Consider the following 26,881-nt stretch of genomic DNA (forward strand, 5'->3'; position numbering starts at 1 on the left):
GGCACGTGACCTCTCCGCGCGGCGAGCTCGGGTCGGGGAGGAGGGGCTGATGACGCGTACGGCGGGTGACGTCACGGCCCGTTCCGCCTCGCCCGGAAGTCGGTGTCGGTGAGGGCCGCGGGTTCAGCGGTCGCGGGTTTCCCGTTGAAGTTTCGCCGCCTTCGGACCCGGCAGCATGGGGAAGGCGGACTTCCTCACCCCGAAGGCCATCGCCAACCGCATCAAATCCAAGGGGCTGCAGAAGCTGCGCTGGTACTGCCAGATGTGCCAGAAGCAGTGCCGCGACGAGGTGAGGCCGCAGCCCAGAGACAGCGAGCATCCCTTACACCTCCCCCCCCCCCCCCCCCCGTACCCGACCCTGTCCGATTGTCCTTCTCTCCCTCCTATCTCTTCTCGCTTCTCACCCCCGATCCCTCCTGTTGGGCTTCTCCCCCCACCTCTCTCACCCCCGATCCCTCCTGTCGGGCTTCTCCCCCCACCTCTCTCACCCCTGAACCCTCCTGTCTGTCTTCTCCCCCACCTCTGAACCCTCCTGTCTGTCTTCTCCCCCACCTCTGAACCCTCCTGTCTGGCTTCTCCCCTACCTCTCTCACCTCCGATCCCTCCTGTCTGGCTTCTCCCCCACCTCTCTCACCCCTGAGCCCTCCTTCTGACTTTTCTCCCACCTCTCTCATCCCTGATCCCTCCTTCTGACTTTTCTCCCACCTCTCTCACCCCCGATCCCTCCTGTTGGGCTTCTCCCCCCACCTCTCTCACCCCCGATCCCTCCTGTCAGATTTCTCTCCCACCTCTGATCCCTCCTTTCTGACTGCTCCCCCCACACCTCTCTCATCCCTGATCCCTCCTATCTGACTTTTTCTCCCACCTCTCTCACCCCTGATCCCTCCTATCTGACTTTTCTCCCACCACCTCTCATCCCTGATCCCTCCTGTCTGACTTCTCTCCCACCTCTCTCATCCCTGATCCCTCCTGTCTGACTTCTCTCACCCCTGATCCCTCCTGTCTGACTTCTCTCCCACCTCTCTCACCCCTGATCCCTCCTGTCTGATTTCTCCCACCTCTCTCACCCCTGATCCCTCCTGTCTGACTTCTCTCCCACCTCTCTCACCCCTGATCCCTCCTGTCTGACTTCTCTCCCACCTCTCTCACCCCTGATCCCTCCTGTCTGACTTCTCCCACCTCTCTCATCCCTGATCCTTCCTGTCTGTCTTCTCACCCCTGATCTGACTTCTCCCCCAACCGTATCATCCCTGATCCCTCCTGTCTGACTTCTCCCACCTCTCTCATCCCTGATTCTTCCTGTCTGTCTTCTCACCCCTGATCTGACTTCTCCCCCAACCGTATCATCCCTGATCCCTCCTGTCTGACTTCTCCCACCTCTCTCATCCCTGATTCTTCCTGTCTGTCTTCTCACCCCTGATCTGACTTCTCCCCCAACCGTATCATCCCTGATCCCTCCTGTCTGACTTCTCCCACCTCTCTCATCCCTGATTCTTCCTGTCTGTCTTCTCACCCCTGATCTGACTTCTCCCCCAACCGTATCATCCCTGATCCCTCCTGTCTGACTCTTGTCAACTTCAAGCAAACTCCCCCAAAAATTCTAGAACTTCCAAAGGCCTTTTTTGTGGGTTGGACTAGTTCAGGCTTTCTATTGAGGAAACTCTGTGCATGTCCCATTCTTGCTAGGCAGCTATGGAGCTTCAGCCTCTCCCCTACACAGAAAACTCCTGTCAGCAGATGTGAAGCTGCTTCTTACTTTGTAGCAGATCTGAGTAGTAATGTCGGGGCTAAACTTAGTCTGCTTACACCACTGCACTTAATTCAGACATGCCTACATCCAGGAGCTTCGTAGCAGAGGCCTGGTAGATCACTGCAGGTCTTGTTTCGGCTTTTCTGTATGTGTAAATATTCACCATAATAAATCCGGTCTTATAAACCAGCAGCAACTCCTATTTCAAACCAATGTATTTGCTGCTGGTTTATTTAATGCCTGTTAGCTACGAGTATCTCTGCTATGTTTTCAGCAGAGGTTAGTCACTGTGCGTTGAACTATCTAAAGTTACTGCTAAGATACACCTATTTGTTGCCAAGTTTTAATGAGATTTTCTGTTGCTATTTTTATTTGGTTATACCTTTTTTACTGTGAAGCAATTAAACTCTGTTTACTTGCTGCTCTTTCTAATATGCTGTAAACTGACTCAGTTTTGCTGCAAATTGGAATCGGCCCAATAACTCAGTAGGTTGCCTTGCAGAAGACTGGGTTCGAGGCCTAGTCTGATTGGTTTTCAGTCACTGCATAACAGTGACAGCTATAGTATCTCTCCAGGCTAGCACTGAAAGGGCCGTCCTGAAAAACAGCCTCCTGACTTAACAGTTCTTCAAATATGTATACAAGTATGGGAAGGTATCTGGAAATTGTAGTTAAAGTTATGGGAACACTCATTTAATGATTTATTTTGTTGTTGTTGTCAAAGAATGGCTTCAAATGTCATTGCATGTCCGAGTCCCATCAGAGACAACTGTTGCTTGCATCTGAAAATCCTCAGCAGTTCATGGATTATTTTTCGGAGTGAGTATTTTCAAAGTATTGCACTCAAAGTTCAGCAGATATGGGGGGAGGGCGACATTAACCCTCATGATTAAAATGATTGGGATTTATTTTATTTTGGGCATAAGTTCTTAGGGAAAGTAGTTTATCAAAACATTTGTTGCCCTTTCCTTCTTTTTGAAGGACAGGGGCAGGAACGCTTCCTGCGTCACTGGGCTGCTGCTGCTCCTCCGCTGTCCGGCTCAATTTCCCCTCTGCCAGCGAGTGAAATGTGCAGCGCAAAGCTTGCCCCAGTGTTACCGATCATCTCTTTGCTGATCCCTGGGTTTCTGGCCAAGAGGTTTATCTTTAAAAAAAAGCAAAAAAAAACGGCACTACTGATGGAACATGCTAGTCACGAGCATCGCACACGTCCGGTGGAATTGTTTCACAGACTTATAAAGCTCTTCCTGGAAAAACGTGCTTTGAACATAAAAGGCTTTCTGATTGCCAAGTGCGGTGTTCAGCTAAAAAAAATGATACTGTGCCACCTTGAGATCATTCAACTTTCTCTTAGAAAATCCAGGCAGATGCACAAAGTCCCCACAGCCGTAGCATTCGTACAAGTTAGCATCTTCTTCCCGTGCGTGCACTGTGCCTGGCTGTGCTGCTCTCTTTCCATGTTCCAGGTTACCTTTACGGGGTCCTTGTGAAAGGAGCATGGGGGATAAATATCTGCTTGGGGAGATACTTTATTAATTGTTTATGCATGGGCAATATTCCTGTGATATCTACCCCACTTCTTCAAGGTTTCTTTCTATTGTTTTTTTTCTCAAGGGAGTTCCAGAATGAGTTTTTGGAGTTGCTCCGCAGACGATTTGGTGAGCAGATTTGTCGTACTTGGCAGGGTCCAGAACATAAGAGAGCTCCTGAAACCTGAGGCATTAAAGACGTGCTCTTTCATTCTGTGCTAGGAACGAAAAGAGTGCACAATAATATTGTGTACAATGAATACATCAGCCATCGGGAGCACATCCACATGAACGCCACCCAGTGGGAGACCCTGACAGATTTCACCAAGTGGTTGGGCAGAGAAGGTAAGGAGCGGAGAGCTCACTTGAGGTTTTACTTTATTCTACGCTTGGGCACCGCTTTGAGCAGATTGTTTATACATTTATTTTCGGCATGTAGCTATCCCCAGTGACCCTCAGGAAGATATTAATGGAATTTGTCAATAAAAGACGACTTCTAGCAGACTTCATGAATTGTCCTCCACCCTTGTAGTACAAACAAATGAGTCCGCTGAACTGTTTAGCCACAAACTGGCACTCAGAAGTGCAGTGCAGTGATTGGACAGAAAAGAGGAAATGACCATGTAGTCAAATTCCATTTACCGCTCATTACTCCCCCTCCCCCCCGAGCCAAACAGGGTATAAACTCAGCAAGCCGCTCCCGAGTGCCCGGTAAGGCTCATTACTAGTGTGAATAATCACTCTGCTTCATCGTGTGTAATGATGTTTGGCATTATTATTTATTCTTTGTTTGATTTAGCGCAATATCATACAAAGTAGTCAAGGCGATGTACATGTATAACCATATCAAAATTGTGTACTAAAATACATAAAAATACATAAAAGTCAAGTTTGATAATTAGCATATTTACAGTGGAATTCATTATATAATACAAACAAAATTAATGAAATCATAATAAAAGCAAGACAAAACAAATCAAAATCAAATAAGTAAAAATGCAAACCTAATAAAATCAAAACAATAAGCATAATTTTCCTGTACGTACCCGGATCAGTCCAGACTCCTGAGTTTATTCATCCCTGCCAGCAGATGGAGACAGAGAAAGCTTCAGCAAGTACCCAAACATTAAATAGATCCCATGCTACTAATGTTGGCAGCAAGCAGTGACTATTCCCTATTCATTGTTTCCTGTACGAACCCAGATCAGTCCAGTCTCCTGGATTTTGCATCCCTGCCAGCCGATGGAGACAGAGAAAGTTTTACTGACACTGCAACATAACCCCGTGTGCCACCTGCAGTTCCTCACTATTTCTCTGTCTCCAGTAGATGGTGGATGGTGCAAAACCTGCAGTTCTGCAGTCTGGAGAGTACATTGATTTTGTGAGTCTTCCCCCCAGGGGGTTTTTGAGTCCTGATGGATCCTTCCCTGTCTGGTTGAGGTGGACGAGCTGGAGGTCGGGTCATTGACCTTTTTGTATACTTGCTCTGTTGTCCTGTGGACTGAAAATCTGGTGGTCCAGATTCCTCCCCGTCACGAGGCTGCTAAGGGGGCTGTGGGCTCAGGCCGGCTGATTCTCTCAGTCTGCCTCTTCTTGTTTGAATTTGGCTGATCTTCCTGTGGTGCTGGACAGCTCTATGTTCCATGTTGTGGAAGGTTTTTGTTAAAGTTAAAAAAAAAAAAAAAGATGCAAGAGGAAGGTCTAGCCAGACCAGGCAGAGGGGGCCTTGGAGATTTGAGGGATGGCTCTCTGCGTTTGTGAGGTTGGCGGGGGTTCTCTGTTGTTGGGGTGTGTCATGGGCTCAGTAAGGGTGCGCGGCTTGGTGTTGCAGCACCTGAACTGCGTTGGTCTGTGAGTGACTTGCATTTTGGGTGAGAAGGGCTGTCCGATGGCCTGGTAGCCGCGAAGAAGAGTAGTAGGTATCCCATGGTGGCTGTCCCTGCGCGCCGGGGTTCAGAGCGGGTCAGGGCCTCTGTCTCCATCAGTGCTGGAACGGTGGCCATTTTGGATTATCATATGGCGCTGTCCGCACTGATGGGGGGGGGGGGGGGTGTGTGGATTTTTCCCTGAGGCTTTCCCCAATCTACGCAAGCCCCGAGGAGGAGCCAGGGGTAGGGCAGATGGAGTAGAGGCTTCAGATCTGCCTGTGGCTGGGCCCTCTGTAGATGTTTCTCAGCCTTATCAGCAGATTTTGTTTTACTGCTGCGTGAGGCTTATTTAGCTCAGCAGGCAGGACTGGGGACCCGGTCTCCACCTTCCAAGGGTCTGGGGTTAGGTTCCAGACCTGGGCAGCCCCGGAATAAGCGGCCTTCATTGGTTCAGCATTTGCTGGGTCCTAATCCGGCTGGCAATGAGTCAAATTAGTTAGTTGAGTCAGAGGGGGCTGCAGGGGACCTGGGGGCGTTACTGTCGCAGGACCAGGAGGTTGATCTGGATGCGGCCGGCATGGTTCTGGGGGGTGATCCAGAGGAAATCCCAGTTTCCGAGGGGCATGACCCTAAGGTGGTCCGTTTGTTCCTTAGAGAGGAATTGGGGCCTTTGATTCCTCAGGTGCTGGAGGAGCTTGGGCTGAAGGTACCGCAAGAAGATGTGGACATGGAAGGGGGTGGACCTGGATAGGCTTAGGGTTCCCATGAGGGCCTTCCCATATCATAAGTCGATGAAGAAGTTGGTGTATTGGGAATGGAGAGATCCCGATGCAGGCTTTCGAGTGGGGAGAGCGATGGCAAAGCTTTATCCTTTGCCGAAGCAGACGTTTGAGATGTTTTCCCTTTCAAAGGTGGATGCTGCGGTGTTGGCGGTAACAAAAAAAGATGACTGCCCCGGTCACGAATTCTGTGGCTTTGAAGGATGTGCAGGATCAAAAGCTGGAGGTTCACCTCAAGAGGGTATTTGAAGTGTCGGCCCTGAGCTTGCAGGCGGCCATCTGTTCCAGTTTCATGCAAAGAGCTTGTCTGCGTTGGGTGCAGCAGCTCCAGGACGGGCAAGCGAAGTCTGGTGACGAGGCAGGTAAAGCTGAGCGCTTAGAGGTGACGGTGGCCTACGTTGCAGATGCCTTGTATGACCTGGTGAGAACTTCGTCTCGGATTATGGGATCCACTGTGTTATGGCTGCCTAACTGGTCGGCGAATGTGTCGTCTAAGTCTCAGTTGGGTTCTCTGCCTTTCAAGGATCGCCTTTTTGTTTGGAGAGGACCTGGAGCAGTTGATGAAAGATCTGGGTGAGAATAAGGTGCATAGGATGCCCGAGGACAAGCCTAAGGGCAAGCGGATTTTTCAGACTCGGTCGCCCGGTGAAAGGAGCCCCAGGTTCGCAGAAGCAGTTCTCTCCCCTAGGTCAGTCCTGGGGTCAGTCCTTTCGAGGAGGCCGGAGGCCCTTCAGAGCTTCCACAGGGAGTGGAGCTATGGGGGGCTAAGTCCTCGCAATGAGGCGAGGCAGGTCCACTCCGCTGTTCCCTTTATAGGGGGTTGCTTAGCGCAGTTTAACGGGGAGTGGGCCAAAATTACTCTGGGTCAGTAGGTCCTTGGTGTAGTAAGAGACGATTACGCGTTAGAATTTGCTCGGCCCGTCCATGATTTGTTTCTCGTCTCCTCTTGCGGGTCGTTAGAAAAGCAACGTGCGGTGCGAGAGACGCTAGACTGGTTGCAGATGTTGGGGACAGTGATTCCAATTCCCCAGCATGAACGAGGCGAGGGAAGGTATTTCATTTACTTCGTCCTTCCAAAGAAGGAAGGCACTTTGCACCCAATTCTGACTTGAAGCGGGTAACTGTGGCGCTCAAGGTCCCGAGGTTCTGGATGGAGACCCTGAGGTCGGTAATTGCAGCAGTGCACAAGGAAGAATTTCTGACTTCTCTGGATTTGTCGGAGGCGTACCTGCACATTCCCATTTGGCTGGATCATCAACGGTTTGTGCGGTTCATGGTGCTGGGTCAGCATTTTCAATTTCAGGCTCTTCCCTTGGGTTGGCCACAGCGCCTCACACATTCACCAAGATGATGATGGTGGTAGCGGCGTTACATCACGAAGGAGTGCTGGTGCATCCTTACCTGGACGACTGGCTCATCAGGGCAAAGTTGGAGGATGTTTGTCGCCGGTAGGTGCAGAAGGCGATCTGTACTCTGGAATCTCTTGGCTGGGTGGTGAATTTAGCAAAGAACCACCTGGTACCATTACAGTCCCTCGAGTATCTGGGGGCTCGGTTGGACACGCGGAAGGGCAAGGTGTTTCTTACGGAGGAGTGTGTTTTGATGTTGCAGGGTCAAATTTGGCGCTTGTACTGGTACCCAGAGTCTGGGATTATTTTTAGGTTCTGGGTTCAATGGCTTCAACTCTAATTGTTTTAATTGCCTTATTTGCATTGCATTTGTTTTTCCCATGTTGCCTTGTGTGCCCGTTTTTTGCTCCTTCCATACTTTCTATTGGTTCTATGTACCCCCTTCCCGCTTCCTTGTTCAATGTATTTTCCATTCTTTTGTTCCACTGTAAACCGATATGATGTTTCGACTAATATCGATATAAAAGATTTCTTAAATAAATAACTCTGGAGTTAGTGCCATGGGCCTTTGCACATATGAGACTGCTGCAGAGACTGTCTTGCTTTTGGCTCGCTGGAATCTGCTCTCAGAGGAATTCCATCTTCCCTTACCTCTCGAGGGTACTGCTCGGGACAGTCTGTTTTGGTAGCTGATGACTTCCAGTCTAGTTCTTGGTGTTGATCTGGAGGTTCCAGATTGGGTAATTCTTACTACCGATGCCAGTCTCTCTGGATGAGGAGCAGTATGTCAGCAGCAGTCTGCTCAGGAAAGTTGGTCTGCGAAGGAAGTGTCTTGGTCTATCAATCGTTTAGAGACCCAGAGCAGTGCGGTTAGCTTTCTTGCGTTTCCTTCGGAGTGAGGAAACTCAGCCAAAGATGAGATTTGTGCAGTGTTCTCTCAACCTAGCTTGATGTTACCCAGGTAGAGAGTCCATCAAGTTAGGTTGAGAGAACATTGCACAAATCTCATCTTTGGGTGAGTTTCCTCACTCCGAAGGTCATCAAATCTTAACAAGAGAGCAATGTTCTGTTCGTACGTCTCACTTTGAATGTTAAAGTGGCCCCTAACCCCTACACTAATACCTAACCCTCACCTCGAGTGATTAAGTGGGCCTCCCATAGAGATATAAATACCAGTCTAGTGTATTAGTGCAAATTGCGATAAACTGCCTATTACCATAAAACACACCCCTTTTCCTATCGCATGCAATATTTAGTGCATTTTGATAAATCCAGGCCATAGTTATGTAGCAGTGTCAATAAAACTTTCTCTGTCTCCATCTGCTGGCAGGGATGCAAAACCCAGGAGTCTGGACTGATCTGTGGTACTACAGAAATTAATATTAACAGGTAAGAACCAATTTTCCTATATCAGTTTATGGACTTCTCCTCCAAGAACTTATCCAATCCTTTTTTAAACACAGCTACACTAACTGCACTAACCATCCTGGCTACTCTAGCCCCCAAGTTCAATCTCCTTGTTATTTGTAACTTTGCTTCAGCTCTCTGGTTTGGTTAATTAGTTAATCCCTAAGTTCCATGTAAACCGGTTTGATATATGAATCCCTTCATGAAAACCGGTATAGAAATATGTTAAATAAATAACCACATCCTCTGGCAACAAATTCCAGAGTTTAATTGTGCGTTGAGTAAAAAAGAACTTTCTCCGATTAGTTTTAAATGTGCCACATGATAACTTCATGGAGTGCCCCCTAGTCTTTCTATTATCCGAAAGAGTAAATAACTGATTCACATCTACCCGTTCTAGACATCTCATGATTTTAAACACCTCTATCATATCTTCCCTCAGCCGTCTCTTCTCCAAGCTGAAAAGTCCTAACCTCTTTAGTCTTTCCTCATAGGGGAGCTGTTCCATTCCCCTTATCATTTTTGTCGCCCTTCTCTGTACCTTCTCCATCGCAATTATATCTTTTTTGAGATGCGGCGACCAGAATTGTACACAGTATTCAAGGTGTGGTCTCACCATGGAGCGATACAGAGGCATTATGACATTTTTCCATTTTATTCACCATTCCCTTCCTAATAATTCCCAAGATTCTGTTTGCTTTTTTGACTGCTGCAGCACACTGAACTGACGATTTCAATGTGTTATCCACTATGACGCCTAGATCTCTTTCTTGGGTTGTAGCACCTAATATGGAACCCAACATTGTGTAATTATAGCATAGGTTATTTTTCCCTATATGCATCACCTTGCACTTGTCCACATTAAATTTCATCTGCCATTTGGATGCCCAATTTTCCAGTCTCACAATGTCCTCCTGCAATTTATCACAATCTGCTTGTGATTTAACTACGCTGAATAATTTTGTATCATCTGCAAATTTGATCACCTCACTTGTCATACCCCTTTCCAGATCATTTATAAATATATAATCAATCAACTATTAGTACTTAAAAAGGAGACTACCGTTAAGAAACCACATTAAGGATTATCGAGCCTGGTAGGCTGTCTAAAAGAGCGAGGTTTTTAAGGCTTTTCGAAATTTAAGCTGGTCGTTTTCCAGCCGTACGGAGAGTAGAAAAGAGTTCCGTAGGCTTGGTGCCAAAACGGAAAAACTAGTTCCCCTTGTGCTTTCAAGCTGGATTTCTCTTGGTGATAGCAGAACTAACAATTCTTGCTGGGGTGACTGAAGAGCACACGCGAGGCGATGAGGAGTGATAAGACGAGTAAGGTACATAGGTGTACCCCATTGGAGGGCCTTAAAAACAAGCCATACTATGTCCTTGGCTATTTTCATGGCCTGGTCCTTCTACTCAAAACACTTATCTTCTCCTTTATTTTCCAAGGTTGCTAAGAAATATATTTATCTGTAGTTAAAAACAATCTCACTTTACGAATGTCTGTTCCGCCTTTGGCTGGATCCTAGCTGATGGCCTGCTTGTTATCTCTCCTCAGGCTTGTGCAAGGTGGATGAGACTCCCAAGGGCTGGTACATTCAGTACATTGACAGGGATCCAGAGACCATCCGGAGACAGCAGGAGCTGGAGAAGAAGAAGAAACAGGATCTGGATGATGAAGAAAGAACCGCCAAATTTATCGAGGAGCAAGTTAAAAGGGGCATGGGGGTAGTAGAGCCGGTGAGGAAATAAAAGCACATAATACTCTGTCTGCAGGCAGACCTGCTTGTACCCAGTGCGTTGTTTAGAGCTTCAGGACTGAGGCCGGATCAGTGTATCCACCTGGGTGCAAAACACGTTAGTCTTCAGCTGTTCAGAGAGGAGCTGTGTGCCGCTGCCAGAGGCCAGGCTTATTGGGCCAAGCACTGAGAAGAGGCTCCACATTAGCTTGTGTGTGAGTGAGTGGCAGCTTTGTGTGCCTGTGGTAGAATGGGTGCCTGGGTGCATGAATGAGAGCTTGTGTGTGTGTATGTGTGTGTGTGTGTGTGTAAGCTTTGTGGTTGTGTAGTAGAATGGGAGCAAGAGCATTTGTGTGTGATTGAGAGCTTGTATGTAAGTGAGGGAGCATGTGTGTGATAGAGAGAGAGACTGGTCAGAGGTGATGTGTTTTTGAGAGAGAGACAGACTAGTCAGGAAGATGTGATGTGTGTGTGTGTGTGTGTGTGTGTGAGAGAGACAGAGACTGGTCAGGGAGGTGACTAATGTGTGTGTGTGTATGAGACAGAGACTGGGCAGGGAGGTGACTGGTGTGTGTGAGAGAGACAGAGACTGGGCAGGGAGGTGACTGGTGTGTATGTGTGTGAGACAGACTGGTCAGGGAGGTGACTGGTGTGTGTGGTGTGAGACAGAGACTGGTCAGGGAGGTGACTGGTGTGTGTGACAGAGACAGAGACTGGGCAGGGAGGTGACTGGTGTGTGTGTGAGAGAGACAGAGACTGGGCAGGGAGGTGACTGGTGTGTGTGTGTGTGTGTGTGTGTGTGTGTGTGTGTGTGTGTATGAATGAGAAAGACAGAGACTGGGCAGGGAGGTGACTGGTGTGTGTGTGTGTGTGTGTGTGAGAGAGACAGAGACTGGGCAGGGAGGTGACCGGTGTGTGTGTGTGTGTGTGAGAGAGACAGAGACTGGGCAGGGAGGTGACCGGTGTGTGTGTGTGTGAGAGAGACAGAGACTGGGCAGGGAGGTGACCGGTGTGTGTGTGTGAGAGAGAAACAGAGACTGGTCAGGGAGGTGACCGGTGTGTGTGAGAGAGACAGAGACTGGTCAGGGAGGTGACCGGTGTGTGTGTGTGTGAGAGAGACAGAGACTGGTCAGGGAGGTGACCGGTGTGTGTGTGTGAGTGAGAGAGAGACAGAGACTGGTCAGGGAGGTGACCGGTGTGTGTGTGTGAGAGACAGAGACTGGACAGGGAGATGATGTGTTTCTGTGTGTGAGAGAGACTGGTTAGAAAGATGACTGGTGTGAGAAAGAGACCGAGACTGGTCGTGGGGGTCTAATTGGAGGTGTATGTGTGTGTGTGTGAGTGACTGGTTGTGGGCCCTAAGGAAGAGGACTGTGAGGACAGAGCTTCAGCAGCCCTTGCTGCTTCTGGTGAGTGCTAGTGGCCTGGAAGGGAAAGGAGTAGGAGAGCTGCTGGAGAGGGTAAGTAAAGGTGGCTTTTTAAATTTATTTTTCTTGATTGACTGCCATTTTAATTATTGGGCATTATGCGATGCCTGCTGTTTTGAAATATTTTATTGATATTTGGACATGTTTTAATAATTTCATATGAGTTTTTAATTGTTGGATATTATTCTGTTCAGCAGCTGTTTTGTAACATATTTTTAGTATAGCTTTACAATGATTTCTGTGTGGGGCTCTGTAGCAGCTTGGCTTATTCTGTTTTCCCAATAGGAAATGTATTAGTGTTTAGGGCCTGGTTTAATAGTTGTATTTCATAGATAGGGTTGTTACTGTTTAAGTGGTTCCATAATACAGGTGTAACTTTGTGCGGCTTAGTTTGTGTGCATTATTGCAGATCCTGGGACTATGTTAGGTGCTATATTTCTCTTCCCATTTCTCCAGGTTCGCACTGCTTGCAGGGTGGCTTTTTTGGTTTTCCATTCCAGTTTCTGTCTCCATATTTATAACTTGTGGTTTTTCTGTACTTGGTGAAGGTCAGTTCTGGGTATGTGACTGAGGTATTTTACTAGCATGTAGGCATTTGTATCAATCTTATTTGTTGTGTTTTCTCAATAAGACATGCGTTGGTGGTAAATTACTCTCTTTTCATAAGGAGGGGTATTGTGCCTGGCAGTAAAGGGAGTTTGTTTTGCTTTTACTGAGATGTCATCAGAACCAGAATATCTTTTTCGTATGGTGAGTTGTATGGGTAATGCCCTAGTTCTGCTCTGCACCCATTTTTGGGGGTCGAGGGGGTTCCTGAGGATGCAGAATGTAGATTTACATTTTGCCCCGTGACTGTCACATGTTCAGTGAGTCACGCATGTGAGAACCATCTGTCAGGTATGTCCTGGCCGAAAAAAGGTTGAGAACCACTGCCCTAGTGAAAGACGAGATGGGGAGTTATGATAGAGACATTCAAATATCTCAGAGGTTTCCATGCACCGGAGGTGATTCTCTTTCAACGGAAAGGAGGCTGTAGAATGAGGAGTCATGCGATGACTCAGGCGTAATCTTAGGAAATATTTCTTTACAGAGAGGGTGGTGGATGCATGGAACGGCCTCGCAGTGGAAGTAGCAGAGACAAGGACAGAATCTGAATTCCAGAAAGTAGGAAATAAGCCCTGGGGATCTCTGAGGGAATGGCAGGGATTGTAGGGCAGAATAGTTAGGTGAATGGCTGACTAGAATGGCCATTTGGTCGTTATCAGCTGTCGTGTTTCTATATGTATATATATATATATGGAAAGATAAAAAGGAAACAAACAGACTTACTGCTCCGGCTGTAAGATGGGTTTCCCCTCTTTGAATTGGCTGTGATCCAGGGAGTCTCTTGAATCTAAGCCTTTGTCTTTTAACCCTTCAGTCACCCAGCATCAAAGGCTTCTGCTTCTTGGGCCATCTCCTTCCCTTTGTTTTTGGAACAGACGTCCTACGATTACTTTTTCTTGTAGAAATGAAGGGAAGGAGCACTACATGGGGAACACAGAGGTCCAGGCTGGGAAGTGTTACCATTTTGTGGGGTTTCTCTTACAGGAAGCTCCGGTTTACACAGAATTAACGAGGGAAAGCGAGGAAGAGAAAGGTAACTAGATTTCTACTTTCTGAACTATTGTTTCATTGTGCTGTTCCTTGCGTTTCTTCTGTGTAAGTAGATAACGGTCTCATTCTCCTCTTCATTTCTTTTCCTCAGTTGTCTTTAATTTGAGCAAAGGTGCAAGCACTTCAGCAGGAGCTTCCAAAGCCGGGTAAGGTTACCTCCCACTCTTCCTGGTCTGGCCCCGTTCTGCGAGGTTTTCTCCCGCACCGCACGGCACGGCAAACCTGGGCACGTCAGCAGCCCAGTTCCCCACGGAAACGGCCGTCTGCCCGGTATGTGGGTACGCCTGCGCGCACGTCTGCGCTGAGTGGAGGCGTTCCCGGAGATGGAGTCGGGGAGGGGGTCTACTTACGCCCACATGTTTTTTGAATTTTGAACTGGAAAACGTATATAATTGCAAGCTGGTAAATTCTGGGAGATAATTGTCAAAGCAAACTCATGCATGCAAGTCCTTTTTGAAAATTGATTGTAATGCACATATTTGCCGTGTAATTTAGACGGGCTGGTACAAAAATAACCTCCAGAAAGTGATGATCTTGTTTCTCTTTGGAAGTAAAATGCCGGATGAAGAATATTGACTAAGAATTATTAGGGAGGGAATGGTGAATAAAACGGAAAATGTCATAATGCCTCTGTATCGCTCCATGGTGAGACCGCACCTTGAATACTGTGTACAATTCTGGTTGCTGAATCTCAAAAAAGATATAGTTGCGATGGAGAAGGTACAGAGAAGGGCAACCAAAATGATAAAGGGGGATGGAACAGCTTCCCTATGGGGAAAGGCTGAAGAGGTTAGGGCTGTTCAGCTTGGAGAAGAGACGGCTGAGGGGGGATATGATAGAGGTCTTTAAGATCATGAGAGGTCTTGAACGGGTAGATGTGAATCAGTTATTTACTCTTCGGATAGTAGAAAGACTAGGGGGCACTCCATGAAGTTAGCATGGGGCACATTTAAAACTAATCGGAGAAAATTCTTTTTCACTCAACGCACAATTAAGCTCTGGAATTTGTTGCCAGAGGATGTGGTTAGTGCAGTTAGTGTAGCTGGGTTTAAAAAAGGATTGGATAAGTTCTTGGAGGAGAAGTCCATTACCTGCTATTAAGTTCACTTAGAGAATAGCCACTGCCATTAGCAATGGTTACATGGAATAGACTTAGTTTTTGGGTACTTGCCAGGTTCTTGTGGCCTGGATTGGCCACTGTTGGAAACAGGACGCTGGGCTTGATGGACCCTTGGTCTGTTCTTATGACTAGGAATCTACTCAGGGAATAGAAAACTGATGCTGCTGGTTACTTGGTGTTCCCTGACGTCTGCCTTTCCGTCCTGTCCTGTCATGCACAGTCCTTGGTGTTCTTCCCTTTCCTCGCTTGCTGACAGCCAGACGCAGCTCTCAGGGGCAGCAGAGAGGGCTCCTCGTTTTATTACCTGGGTTGTGCAGGCCACCCCTCTTGACTGTTGCTTCTTACTCCAGATTCTTCGCCTTTTCACCCAATCTGCTTTGTTGCTTATGTGTTGATGTTGTCAGAATATCCGAGTGAATCTTTTATTTTGGATACGCTCCTCGCTATTCAAAATGTTCTTTCCAGAGTCCTTGCTTCAGGTAACTGTGCGGTGTTTACGCTCTGACAAAGGTTTGTGCTTCAGCCGTCCCAGCTGCATTCATGCTTTACATACGGGCCCTGATGAAGATCTGTGCGTCAGCTTTATTTGTGGGTTTAATGGGATGCAGATCTACACAGCAGATTTATTAACATTAACTTTCAAATGCTTGGGACTTTTTCCGTTTGGAAATGAAAAATAATAACCATGAGGAACGGTGACTGTTGGCTTTTAACTGCTAACTGGGCTGTGCACTGTTTTCTTGTCCCTTGTTCTGCTTTTTTAAATACTCTGCATTGGGAGTACCGTTAGATACTGAGCTGCCAGTGTAAATCATTTCTGACAGTGCCTTTGGAGCCAACGCGCTGAAGAGCGCCGAGGGAGTGGCGGTGGGCAAGCGGAAAGAATCCTCTCGCAGCTCCACGCAAGCCAAGGAGAAAAAGAAGAAATCCGCCCTCGACGAGATCATGGAGGTACGGCGCGATGCTTTCCCTGTTCTAGATGCACAAGGAACATGTTCACTGCAAGCAGCCGTTTCAGAGTCAAGAGCTGTAGAAGGCTGGCCTACCGGCACTCGCCCGTCTGCATCCCTATGGACGGCCGATACGTTGCCCGGGGCCTGCAGTCCTGTCCCATGCAGGTTAACGCTTTTTTCAGTGTTTTACCACATGGGGATATAAAATACATTGGAGGAATCTAGAACCGTGAGAAGGTTGAGAGAGCAGAATTTGCGAGTTGCATTGTTGCAGGCTAATTCACTGCCTAACATCAGCCTTTGGTGACTGGATGGGGTGGAGGAGGTTGGAAATCTGTTCTCTGTAGGCTTCTAGTCCGCTCAGAGAGCCCTACATGCCACTACATTAACAGGAGCATGGTATTCCAGAGCACTGGCAGCCATCTTATCGCGCTGCCGGCTGTGTTGCCTTTTTTTTTTTCAGTTCTGCAGTCTCCCTCCACATTAGGTTAGGCATTGTGGCAACTCTGGAGCCAGCCGAGTCCTTCACCATCAACACAGAAAGGACCGCACTCCTCCTCACAGAGTGGGGCAAAGCTGAGTCTTGCTGTTAGACCATTGCAGTTCTTTAGTCAATAAAAAATCCTAGGCCGATGTGTCCGGCACATACATGCTTGGGAATGCAATGCATTTGCATTGAAAACTGAAATGTATGGTTTTGTGTTTTTGTTTTAATTTTTTATAGCTAGAAGAGCAAAGAGAAAAAATGCACGGACAGATTATTGGTTGCATCCGGTAAGTACCAGCTCTCCCCTCTGACCTGGTGCTATAGCACAGAGGCAGAAGCCTGCTTAAGCCCAAACCATGAAGCGAGATTTTGTGACTCCTGAGATGCCACGATAAAAGGTGGCACCAGAAAGCTAACGCGTAAAGGCTGGGAAGATGTTCTTGTTGCATTACAGTAAATTGTTAGTACAGTTGTGCCATCCTTTGACGATCTGGCAGTCTTGCTTGAAAGAAGAAGGGATGAGGGCGGGAAGATTGTTATAGGGAGAGGTTCATTACTGCTGCCTTTTTCCAGCGGAGAACTAAAGATTCTCTAACTTCCAGGGAGGAGGGTCAGGAGCCGAGTAGGTGGCATTCGTTTATTTCAGGGGAAGGTGGAGGAAGCAACTTCGTAAAAATCCCTGCAGATCAGAACTGCAGAAATCTGTCTTTTTTTGCTTCTCACTTATTGTACTCTTTGTTTCAGGAAATTGTTGTGAAAATCGTGACCAAAAAGCTGGGTGACAGGTACTACAAGAAGAAAGCAGTTGTGAAGGTGAGCTTATAGAAACATAGAAATGACGGCAGAAAAAGACCAATCGGCCCATCCAGTCTGCCCAGCAAGCCCCCACACTTATTTTCCCCATACTTATCTGTTTCACCAACCACCAAGTTCAGGGCCTTTCTTGGTAACTGTTTGATTTGAATTTCCTGCCATCCTCTGTCATTGATGCAGAGAGTAATGTTGGAGGTGCATCAAAGGTAAATCATAAGGCTTAAAGGTTAAGGGTAGTAACCGCCGCATCAAGCAAGTTACCCCGATGCTTATTTACCCAGACCGCAGAACAATGCCTTGTTGGATGTTGTCTGAATGTAAATCCTCTTTCCCTGTACGTACCCGGATCAGTCCAGACCGTGGGTTGAGCCTCCTTTCCAGCAGGTGGAGTCAGAGCAAAACTGAAAGGGTATCCTATATGAGGACAGAGCCTACCCTGCAGCCCTTCAGTATTTGTCTGCCTCCAGCAGGTGGATCAGCTCACCCTTCGGTCTCCTGATTTAGGCTTGTCAGCCTTCTTTTTCTTCCTTCTTCGTGAGCAATGCTGTGTATGCATTCAAAGTGAAGTATCAGGCTTAATTGGTTTAGGGTAGTAACCACCGTAATAAGCAAGCTAACCCCACGCTTATTTGTTTACCCTGATTGTGAAATTCAGTCCTTGTTGGTTGTTGCCTGAATGCAAATCCTCTTTTCCACATTTCCCTTTGCCGTTGAAGCAGAGAGCAATGTTGGGGTTGCATTAACCGTGCAAGGGATTTTTTTTGAGTAAGGGTAGTGATCACCAGGTAGTAGTTAACATTCCAGCAATCCACCCCCGTGGCTCTACTCTTCATTCCCATCCTCTTGCCTTTATGGATCCACAGTGTTTATCCCACGCCGCTTGTTAATCATTGTGTTTAACGAACAAACCGCATTCTTCCCGCTAATTCTGAAAATAATGATGTACACAGTGCAGTAGAGAGGATTGGGTGATTAATGTAAAATCCTGGGCGTCTTTTGCGTGCATGGAGACACCCAGCTGGACTTGTTCAAGGCTTTCCCTGGGCTGCCCAGAATTATTCGATCAATCATGCCCAATTTGGGTTCACTTTTGCATTTATTTAATTGGCTTTATATTCCGCTTTTCGACATTCAAAGTGAATTGCATTCAGGTATTGTAGGTATTTGATTTTGCACGTGCATTTTGTTTTGGCAGGAAGTGGTTGATAAATACACCGCAGTTGTAAAGACAATTGATTATGGCGATAAACTAAAACTGGATCAGACGCATCTCGAAACGGTCATTCCAGCTCCAGGTAAGTTCCTGAGCAGCCAAATCAGGAAGTCTTCATTGCAAGCTGAGAATGTGATCCCTGAGCCTGTCCACTCTGCCCATGTCCCTTCCTTATTGCAGTCTCACAGACCCCCACCGGTTGTGTAAGTTAACCCCCCCACGTCCCCAAAACCGTCTATCAGCTCATCCGGACTTGGCCTGTTTCCTAAGCAACTTTGACCACCCCTAAAGTGGCCAGATCCCCTATGGAGCCTCAATCTTGTGTTGGACTTTCTAACTGGGGCTTCATTCAGACCAATGCGCAGTCTGTCACTACGCCTCTTAACATTGAAGACAATATGTTCAGCCCGTCGCATCTCCGAGCTACAGGCAGTATCCTGTCGGGACCCGTTCCTTAGGTTCACTTCAGGAACGATGCAGCTTCGCACCGTCCTCTCTTTCCTACCGAAAGTGGTGTCAGCGTTTCATTTGAACCAAGCCATCTCCAGATGAACATAAGGACTCGGAAGACTCCCACCTTCTCGGCCATTTAAATATCGGCAGACTCCTGGTACGATACCTGGAACAATCGGAACCGGTGCGCAAAATGGATCGCTTGTTTGTTCTCCACAGCGGGAAGAATCAAGGCGAAGCGGCCTCGTGAGCGACCGTAGCCCGCTAGATCAAGGAAGTAATCAAGGCGGCCTACATGGAGGCAGGAAAGCCCTTACCCCTGCAGGTTAAGGCTCATTCTACGAGGGCCCAGGCAGTATCTTGGGCAGAAGCCAAACTTCTGTCGCCCGCCGAGTTCTGTCTAGCGGCGACGTGGTCCTCCCTACAAACCTTCTCCAGGTTCTACCGCCTGGATGTCCAGGCCCGAGAAGACGCAGCCTTCGCAAGGGCAGTACTAAGTGGGCCACGGGCAGCCTCCCGCCCTGTCCAGGAGTAGCTTTTGTACATCCCACTGGTCCTGAGTCCATCTGGCTACACCCTAGGAAATGGAGAAATTACTTACCTAATAATTTCGTTTTCCTTAGTGTAGACAGATGGACTCAGGACAGTGGGTTATGTGCTCTTCTGCTAGCAGATGGGAGATGGAGTCAGATTTCAAAGCTGACGGCACCCTAGATATACCCCTGCAGTAACCTCATTTCTTCAGTATCCTCCTCGAAAAGCCATTATGGATATATATATATGGATATATATATATATATATATATATATATATATATATAGGCTAACAAACACCAACTTGATTAAAAACATGATTCAAAGTGCAGACCACCAGTGCACTTAACCAGCGTATATATATATATATATATATATATATATATATATATCCATATATATATATCCATAATGGCTTTTCGAGGAGGATACTGAAGAAATGAGGTTACTGCAGGGGTATATCTAGGGTGCCGTCAGCTTTGAAATCTGACTCCATCTCCCATCTGCTAGCAGAAGAGCACATAACCCACTGTCCTGAGTCCATCTGTCTACACTAAGGAAAACGAAATTATTAGGTAAGTAGTTTCTCCATTTGTGTAAATGACGGTTGATAAAGACCAAAGGGCCGTCCAGTCTGCCCATTAAGGTAACACCTGCCACGCCATGCAGCTCAGTCCCTTTCCTACCGTACAGGGGTAGTGACTGCCGCTCCGTGCAGCTCAGTCCCTTTCCTACCGTACAGGGGCAGTGACTGCCGCTCCGTGCAGCTCAGTCCCTTTCCTACCGTACAGGGGCAGTGACTGCTGCTCCGTGCAGCTCAGTCCCTTTCCTACCGTACAGGGGTAGTGACTGCCGCTCCGTGCAGCTCAGTCCCTTTCCTACCTTACAGGGGCAGTGACTGCTGCTCTGTGCAGCTCAGTCCCTTTCCTACCGTACAGGGGCAGTGACTGCTGCTCCGTGCAGCTCAGTCCCTTTCCTACCTTACAGGGGTAGTGACTGCCGCTCCGTGCAGCTCAGTCCCTTTCCTACCTTACAGGGGCAGTGACTGCTGCTCTGTGCAGCTCAGTCCCTTTCCTACCTTACAGGGGTAGTGACTGCCGCTCTGTGCAGCTCAGTCCCTTTCCTACCGTACAGGGGTAGTGACTGCCGCTCCGTGCAGCTCAGTCCCTTTCCTACCTTACAGGGGCAGTGTCTGCCGCTCTGTGCAGCTCAGTCCCTTTCCTACCGTACAGGGGCAGTGACTGCCGCTCTGTGCAGCTCAGTCCCTTTCCTACCTTACAGGGGTAGTGACTGCCGCTTCGTGCAGCTCAGTCCCTTTCCTACCTTACAGGGGCAGTGACTGCCGCTCTGTGCAGCTCAGTCCCTTTTCCTACCTTACAGGGGTAGTGACTGCCGCTCCGTGCAGCTCAGTCCCTTTCCTACCTTACAGGGGTAGTTACTGCCGCTTCGTGCAGCTCAGTCCCTTTCCTACCTTACAGGGGCAGTGACTGCCGCTCTGTGCAGCTCAGTCCCTTTTCCTACCTTACAGGGGTAGTGACTGCCGCTCCGTGCAGCTCAGTCCCTTTCCTACCTTACAGGGGTAGTGACTGCCGCTCTGTGCAGCTCAGTCCCTTTCCTACCTTACAGGGGTAGTGACTGCCGCTCTGTGCAGCTCAGTCCCTTTCCTACCGTACAGGGGCAGTGACTGCCGCTCTGTGCAGCTCAGTCCCTTTCCTACCGTACAGGGGCAGTGACTGCCGCTCTGTGCAGCTCAGTCCCTTTCCTACCGTACAGGGGCAGTGACTGCCGCTCCGTGCAGCTCAGTCCCTTCCCTACCGTACAGGGGTAGTGACTGCCGCTCCGTGCAGCTCAGTCCCTTTCCTACCGTACAGGGGTAGTGACTGCCGCTCCGTGCAGCTCAGTCCCTTTTCCTACCGTACAGGGGTAGTGACTGCCGCTCCGTGCAGCTCAGTCCCTTTTCCTACCTTACAGGGGTAGTGACTGCCGCTCCGTGCAGCTCAGTCCCTTTCCTACCTTACAGGGGTAGTGACTGCCGCTCCGTGCAGCTCAGTCCCTTTCCTACCTTACAGGGGTAGTGACTGCCGCTCTGTGCAGCTCAGTCCCTTTCCTACCGTACAGGGGCAGTGACTGCCGCTCTGTGCAGCTCAGTCCCTTTCCTACCGTACAGGGGCAGTGACTGCCGCTCCGTGCAGCTCAGTCCCTTTTCCTACCTTACAGGGGTAGTGACTGCCGCTCTGTGCAGCTCAGTCCCTTTTCCTACCTTACAGGGGTAGTGACTGCCGCTCTGTGCAGCTCAGTCCCTTTTCCTACCTTACAGGGGTAGTGACTGCCGCTCTGTGCAGCTCAGTCCCTTTCCTACCGTACAGGGGCAGTGACTGCCGCTCTGTGCAGCTCAGTCCCTTTCCTACCTTACAGGGGCAGTGACTGCCGCTCCGTGCAGCTCAGTCCCTTTCCTACCGTACAGGGGTAGTGACTGCCGCTCCGTGCAGCTCAGTCCCTTTCCTACCGTACAGGGGCAGTGACTGCCGCTCCGTGCAGCTCAGTCCCTTTTCCTACCTTACAGGGGTAGTGACTGCCGCTCTGTGCAGCTCAGTCCCTTTCCTACCTTACAGGGGCAGTGACTGCCGCTCTGTGCAGCTCAGTCCCTTTTCCTACCTTACAGGGGTAGTGACTGCTGCTCTGTGCAGCTCAGTCCCTTTCCTACTGTACAGGGGCAGTGACTGCCGCTCTGTGCAGCTCAGTCCCTTTCCTACCTTACAGGGGCAGTGACTGCCGCTCTGTGCAGCTCAGTCCCTTTCCTACCTTACAGGGGCAGTGACTGCCGCTCTGTGCAGCTCAGTCCCTTTCCTACCTTACAGGGGCAGTGACTGCCGCTCCGTGCAGCTCAGTCCCTTTCCTACCTTACAGGGGTAGTGACTGCCGCTCCGTGCAGCTCAGTCCCTTTCCTACCTTACAGGGGCAGTGACTGCCGCTCTGTGCAGCTCAGTCCCTTTCCTACCTTACAGGGGCAGTGACTGCCGCTCTGTGCAGCTCAGTCCCTTTCCTACCTTACAGGGGCAGTGACTGCCGCTCTGTGCAGCTCAGTCCCTTTCCTACCTTACAGGGGCAGTGACTGCCGCTCCGTGCAGCTCAGTCCCTTTCCTACCTTACAGGGGTAGTGACTGCCGCTCCGTGCAGCTCAGTCCCTTTCCTACCTTACAGGGGCAGTGACTGCCGCTCCGTGCAGCTCAGTCCCTTTCCTACCGTACAGGGGTAGTGACTGCCGCTCCGTGCAGCTCAGTCCCTTTCCTACCTTACAGGGGTAGTGACTGCCGCTCCGTGCAGCTCAGTCCCTTTCCTACCTTACAGGGGCAGTGACTGCCGCTCCGTGCAGCTCAGTCCCTTTTCCTACCTTACAGGGGTAGTGACTGCCGCTCCGTGCAGCTCAGTCCCTTTCCTACCTTACAGGGGCAGTGACTGCTGCTCTGTGCAGCTCAGTCCCTTTCCTACCGTACAGGGGTAGTGACTGCCGCTCCGTGCAGCTCAGTCCCTTTCCTACCGTACAGGGGCAGTGACTGCCGCTCTGTGCAGCTCAGTCCCTTTCCTACCGTACAGGGGTAGTGACTGCCGCTCTGTGCAGGTTACCCCCATGCAGAAGTGTAACACCTAAGGTTAACATATTTAGGGAATTTCATCCTGAGCTCATTTTGCATTAAGGGGTAGATTTTTAAAAGCCTATGTGCGCCGGGCCTATTTTAGAAAAAGGGGCGGGGGCAGGGCGGGGTCAGAGGCTCCTGGCACAGCTGCCATTTGCCGCTGTGTGGGGGATCGCGTGCCGGCAGGCTGCTGGCGTGCGCAACCTGCGCCTGCCAGAGGGCAGGCAGAGCAGGTAGGACAAAGGTCCGGGGAGGGTCCTAGATTAGTGCTAGGGGGCGGGAGGAGAAGGGAGGTTAGGTTAGGGGGTTGAGAAGCTCCCTCCCAGGCCGCTCTGAATGTGCTGAATATTTAGGGCTGCCGCCCTTAGAGCTTCCGTTGTTAGGGTCCTGGAGAAAGAGTTTCCTGCCAGCCTTGAACTCCTCTGCTTTTATGTGTGCGTGGGTTTTCCTCTGCTGGGCCTGGAACCTGTGGTTGCAGATTTTCGCACCTTCCTATCTGGAACCGCTGCCCTCTGCTGCCGGGCCCCGGTCTTGCCGGCTTTCTCTGCTGATTGCATGTGATTTGAGAAAAGGCTGTTCTCGAGTCTGGTTTTGCATAACATTTCCTGCTATGTTTCTCTTTCAGGAAAGAAAGTCCTGGTTTTGAATGGCGGGAACCGGGGGAGTGAAGCCATCTTGAATTCAGTAGACGAGAAGAATTTTTCTGTCACTGTAACCATCGATTCTGTAAGTGCGTGCTCTTAAAATCTGAAAGCCGGAATTATTCCGTCCTTCCCTTGCTTGGTCGCTTGAGCCGGTTCAGCTTTTATGTCACCTGCACAGATAAAACACCCGCAGGACAAGATCTCTGAAATGCCTAATGAAGCTCCACGAGAAACCCCAGTGACTTGGTTCGCTCTGCAGGAGACGTTTTGAAAATATTCTCGGTAGTTTTATGAAGTTAGTTGCTCATAGCACCATGATTAGGATCAAGAGTCCCCAACTTATAGGGTGTATGTCTTGTCTTGTCTAAGCAGGACTTGTAACTGAAGAGAAAAGCTGACGTTCCCAGAAGAATATCAGAATTCTAAAATCTGAGATCCCAGCCGTAGCTGTGAAAATGTTTAAAGCTCTGCATAGACCATGCTTCAGGGTTTATAGCAGCCCGTTGTGTTTTACAGACCTCATGGTGATAGGTTTTAACCTCGCTGCACTGAAGCTGGGCTGAATTTAAAGCAATAAAAGTGATGAGACCATGCAGCTTGCCCAAAAAAAGCATAGAATGGTAGATTAATGAATTAATTTCCAAACATTTGATATTCCGCTTTTAACTGGACCGGACTCAAAATGAATTATAATAAATTAGAATAGCTTAACAGGTCAGTATAGGAGCAGATGCTCAAGCATGATCAGCAGTACAGGATAATTAATTTAACTTGGCACAGAGTATAAGTCGAGCTTTGACAGACAGAACCAGAATTAATATAACAGTATGGGTCAAAACCAGACACAGGCAACAATAGCACTATAGAGCTGCAGCCAAGCAGTGAGGGTGGCGGCACATAGTTAAGTAACGGAGCAGACTGAATGCAGTATCTACGATTGGCCCAGAAGTACAAGCAGCTTTATTTGCCCTCCATGGTAAGTTCAGTGATCAGTCATTTACCCTTTCCAAGAGTACGAGGACATGGGGACATTCCATGAAGCTGATAGGTAGCACATTTAAAACAAATTGGAAAAATATGTTTTCACTGAGCACACAATTAAACTGTGGATTTGTTGCCAGAAGATGTGATGAAAGCAGTTGGCGTAACTAGGTTTAAAAAGATTTTGGACAAGTTCCTGGAGGAAACGTCCATAAACCATTATTAATCATGCAGACTTGGGAAAAAAGCTGCTTATCCGTGGTTATAGGCAAGAAGGATTGGATCTATTCTTTGGCATCCTGCCAGGTACTTGTAGCCTGGATTGGCCACTGTTGAAAACAGGATGCTGGGCTTGATGGACCCTTGGTCTGACCCAGTTTGGTGGTTCTTATGGCAAGAAATCAGCATGCTGCGTCAGGCTTAGCTTATGTCCGTCTTGGATTCTGCTGTAACTCTTCCTGCTTCTTGCTCTCACTTTCTCCTGCATACGTCTCTTCCCTCATCCCTATGTTTTCTTTGCACCAAGCTATGCAGGATTTATTTATGATACTCCTGGATTGCAGCTTGCCGTCTCATTGACCGACAGATCCCATGATCTCTCCCCATTTCCAGCCGTAGTTGTGCCTGCTCTAGGCTCTGGTTCTGGCCAGGACACCCCTTCGTCCTCCCAAAAAAGGATCAATGTACTTGGCTGCTGCTGAGTCAGCTTGTAATGTTTGTGCTCTCTTGTCCTTAGGGACCTATGAAGGGATGCAAGGCTGAAGGTGTTCCATACGAAGACATTTCCAAGCTAGCCTGAGACCCCAGGCATGGACTGGAGCGAAGCATTAAACCATCTGGAAACCTAAACTCTGTGCCCGCTGACTGTGGCAGCAGGGGGTTTATTCTGCAGATTACAGCAGATTTCTGAAAGTACTGGAGAGGTATTTAAATACTAGTGCAATCTTGTTGTAAAGATTTTTGGAAATTTTCAAAAACTTGTATATTAAAGTCTAATTTTGTAATATTTTATTTTGTTCCTGTATTGTGAATGTCTTGTATCTTTGTGCTGGGACATATTTCTGGAGTATTTTCAGCACCTTCTCAAACAAAAATCCTAAAAATTCTACTTTTTTTTTTTTTTTTTCCAGAAGGCAATCCTGCTCAAGCTTGTGCCTGTTTGTTTAAACCTGCACGCAGTCCCCCAGAAAAGGGATTCTTAACTTTTAATAAAATCTTCCCTTTGGCTCCTTCACCCTCTGTCCATTTCCTTTCCTAGGGGAAGGATGGGAACAGGAAATGCAAGCAGTGTTATCTGGAGATAGATCTAGTCATTGATTAGCACGTGTGGTACTGGCAGGACGCCTGCGTGTCTGTACCAGGGCATTGGGGTTCTGTAATTACAGCGTTGCACCTGCATGATCCTGCCAGCAGAGCCAGCAAGTTGGCAGTGGAGCTAGCGCTACTTTGGAGCTTCAGTATTTCCCATTAAATGTTCCTCTTGGACAGTTCCTTAGGGCCTTTTGTCCAGAAAATGCAACAGGTGTTGGCAAGAACAGAACAGTGGATTTCTGAGGCAACTTCATATCAACACTGGAAAGGCTGCAACTATCCCTTGTTCTCGATGCACTGCTCGATTACTGCACAGGGCCACAGTGTCTTTGTAAGGACGGAGGAGGGTGGAGGATCACAAGCCACGCTACTTGCAGAAAACCATAGCAGCACGGGAAAAGCTTCAGCTGCTGAGCGATACGACATCTTTTGAGATAGGGATGCAAACTAACCAGCAGCCTGGTTTTGATTGGGGGGAAAAAAGAATTTTGTTCTTTTGCTTATCTTGGGTTTAAATATTGCAGCCAAGAGCAAAGTGAACAGGGAGATATGTATGGGGGGGAGATCTTATCATCTGCACGCAGGATATGGAGGGAGATTGTGCTCACAAATATGCTGACATTTGGAACAAGGAGTCCCAACTGTTATTTCTAGCTAGAAGATTGCTAAAGTACATGATGGATGCAAATTTCCATCTGAAAGCTACATAACTTTATTTAGGGTAGAGTTTTGGTAATTTTATTAGATTTAGACAACTTTTAGTAGAAACCTTTACACAGACTTCTGGTAGAAACTCAGCTGTAAGAATGTGCTTAGTTTCCTCTGGTTTCTTATTCCCTTTCCTGTACCTTCTTCCAAAGAAGACTCACTTTAAGGCTCTAGCTGCAGCAGAAAATGACCGACTTGTGCTGTACTGTACTCTATTTCTATTAGAACAGCAAGAAAACCTTTTCACAGTGTGGCTGCACAGCCACGGATGCGGGGGTTTGCTTTAATTATACATATAGAGTTTGAATTTTATTTTCACTGATGTCTGAATGGTGACAAAGTCCAGGTTTTGGACAAATACAAAGGCTTTTCCCAGACTTGCAAGAAATGTAACCTCTGCCCAGGCCCTGATGTCTTTTCTACTCACGTACTCCTGCTGTCGTTCTGAGGTCAGCCAGAGGAAAGGACTGTGTGAGAATAGTGCGCTCCTCTTCATGTGGGCAAGCCAGTCCACACCAGGGGGTTGTGCAC

At 48.3% G+C, this 26,881-nt stretch overlaps 1 protein-coding gene across 1 annotated transcript; it reads left to right on the forward strand.

Moving 5' to 3' along the window:
• The first annotated feature begins 53 nt into the window (after window positions 1-53).
• Window positions 54-25,342, forward strand: KIN (Kin17 DNA and RNA binding protein). Its single transcript, XM_029615439.1, has 13 exons — window positions 54-289; window positions 2,475-2,569; window positions 3,365-3,408; window positions 3,502-3,624; window positions 10,235-10,416; window positions 13,433-13,481; window positions 13,590-13,644; window positions 15,443-15,574; window positions 16,300-16,345; window positions 16,803-16,871; window positions 18,067-18,166; window positions 23,332-23,432; window positions 25,068-25,342. Exons 1-13 carry the CDS (start codon window positions 176-178, stop codon window positions 25,128-25,130), a joined length of 1,173 nt encoding a protein of 390 aa, XP_029471299.1. The 5' UTR covers window positions 54-175; the 3' UTR covers window positions 25,131-25,342.
• Window positions 25,343-26,881: the final 1,539 nt, after the last annotated feature.

The sequence above is a fragment of the Rhinatrema bivittatum genome, chromosome 9 (assembly GCF_901001135.1).
Source record: "Rhinatrema bivittatum chromosome 9, aRhiBiv1.1, whole genome shotgun sequence".
Lineage (NCBI taxonomy): Eukaryota > Metazoa > Chordata > Amphibia > Gymnophiona > Rhinatrematidae > Rhinatrema > Rhinatrema bivittatum.

What these genes read in the sequence shown, in the direction of transcription:
- KIN (XM_029615439.1), top strand. Translation starts at nt 176, where the DNA reads ATGGGGAAGGCGGACTTCCTCACCCCGAAGGCCATCGCCAACCGCATC. An exon ending in CAAGTGGTTGGGCAGAGAAG is followed by an intron (nt 3,625 to 10,234) that starts GTAAGGAGCGGA and finishes ATCTCTCCTCAG; the next exon opens with GCTTGTGCAAGGTGGATGAG. An exon ending in GACGAGATCATGGAGGTACG is followed by an intron (nt 15,575 to 16,299) that starts GCGCGATGCTTT and finishes TTTTATAGCTAG; the next exon opens with AAGAGCAAAGAGAAAAAATG.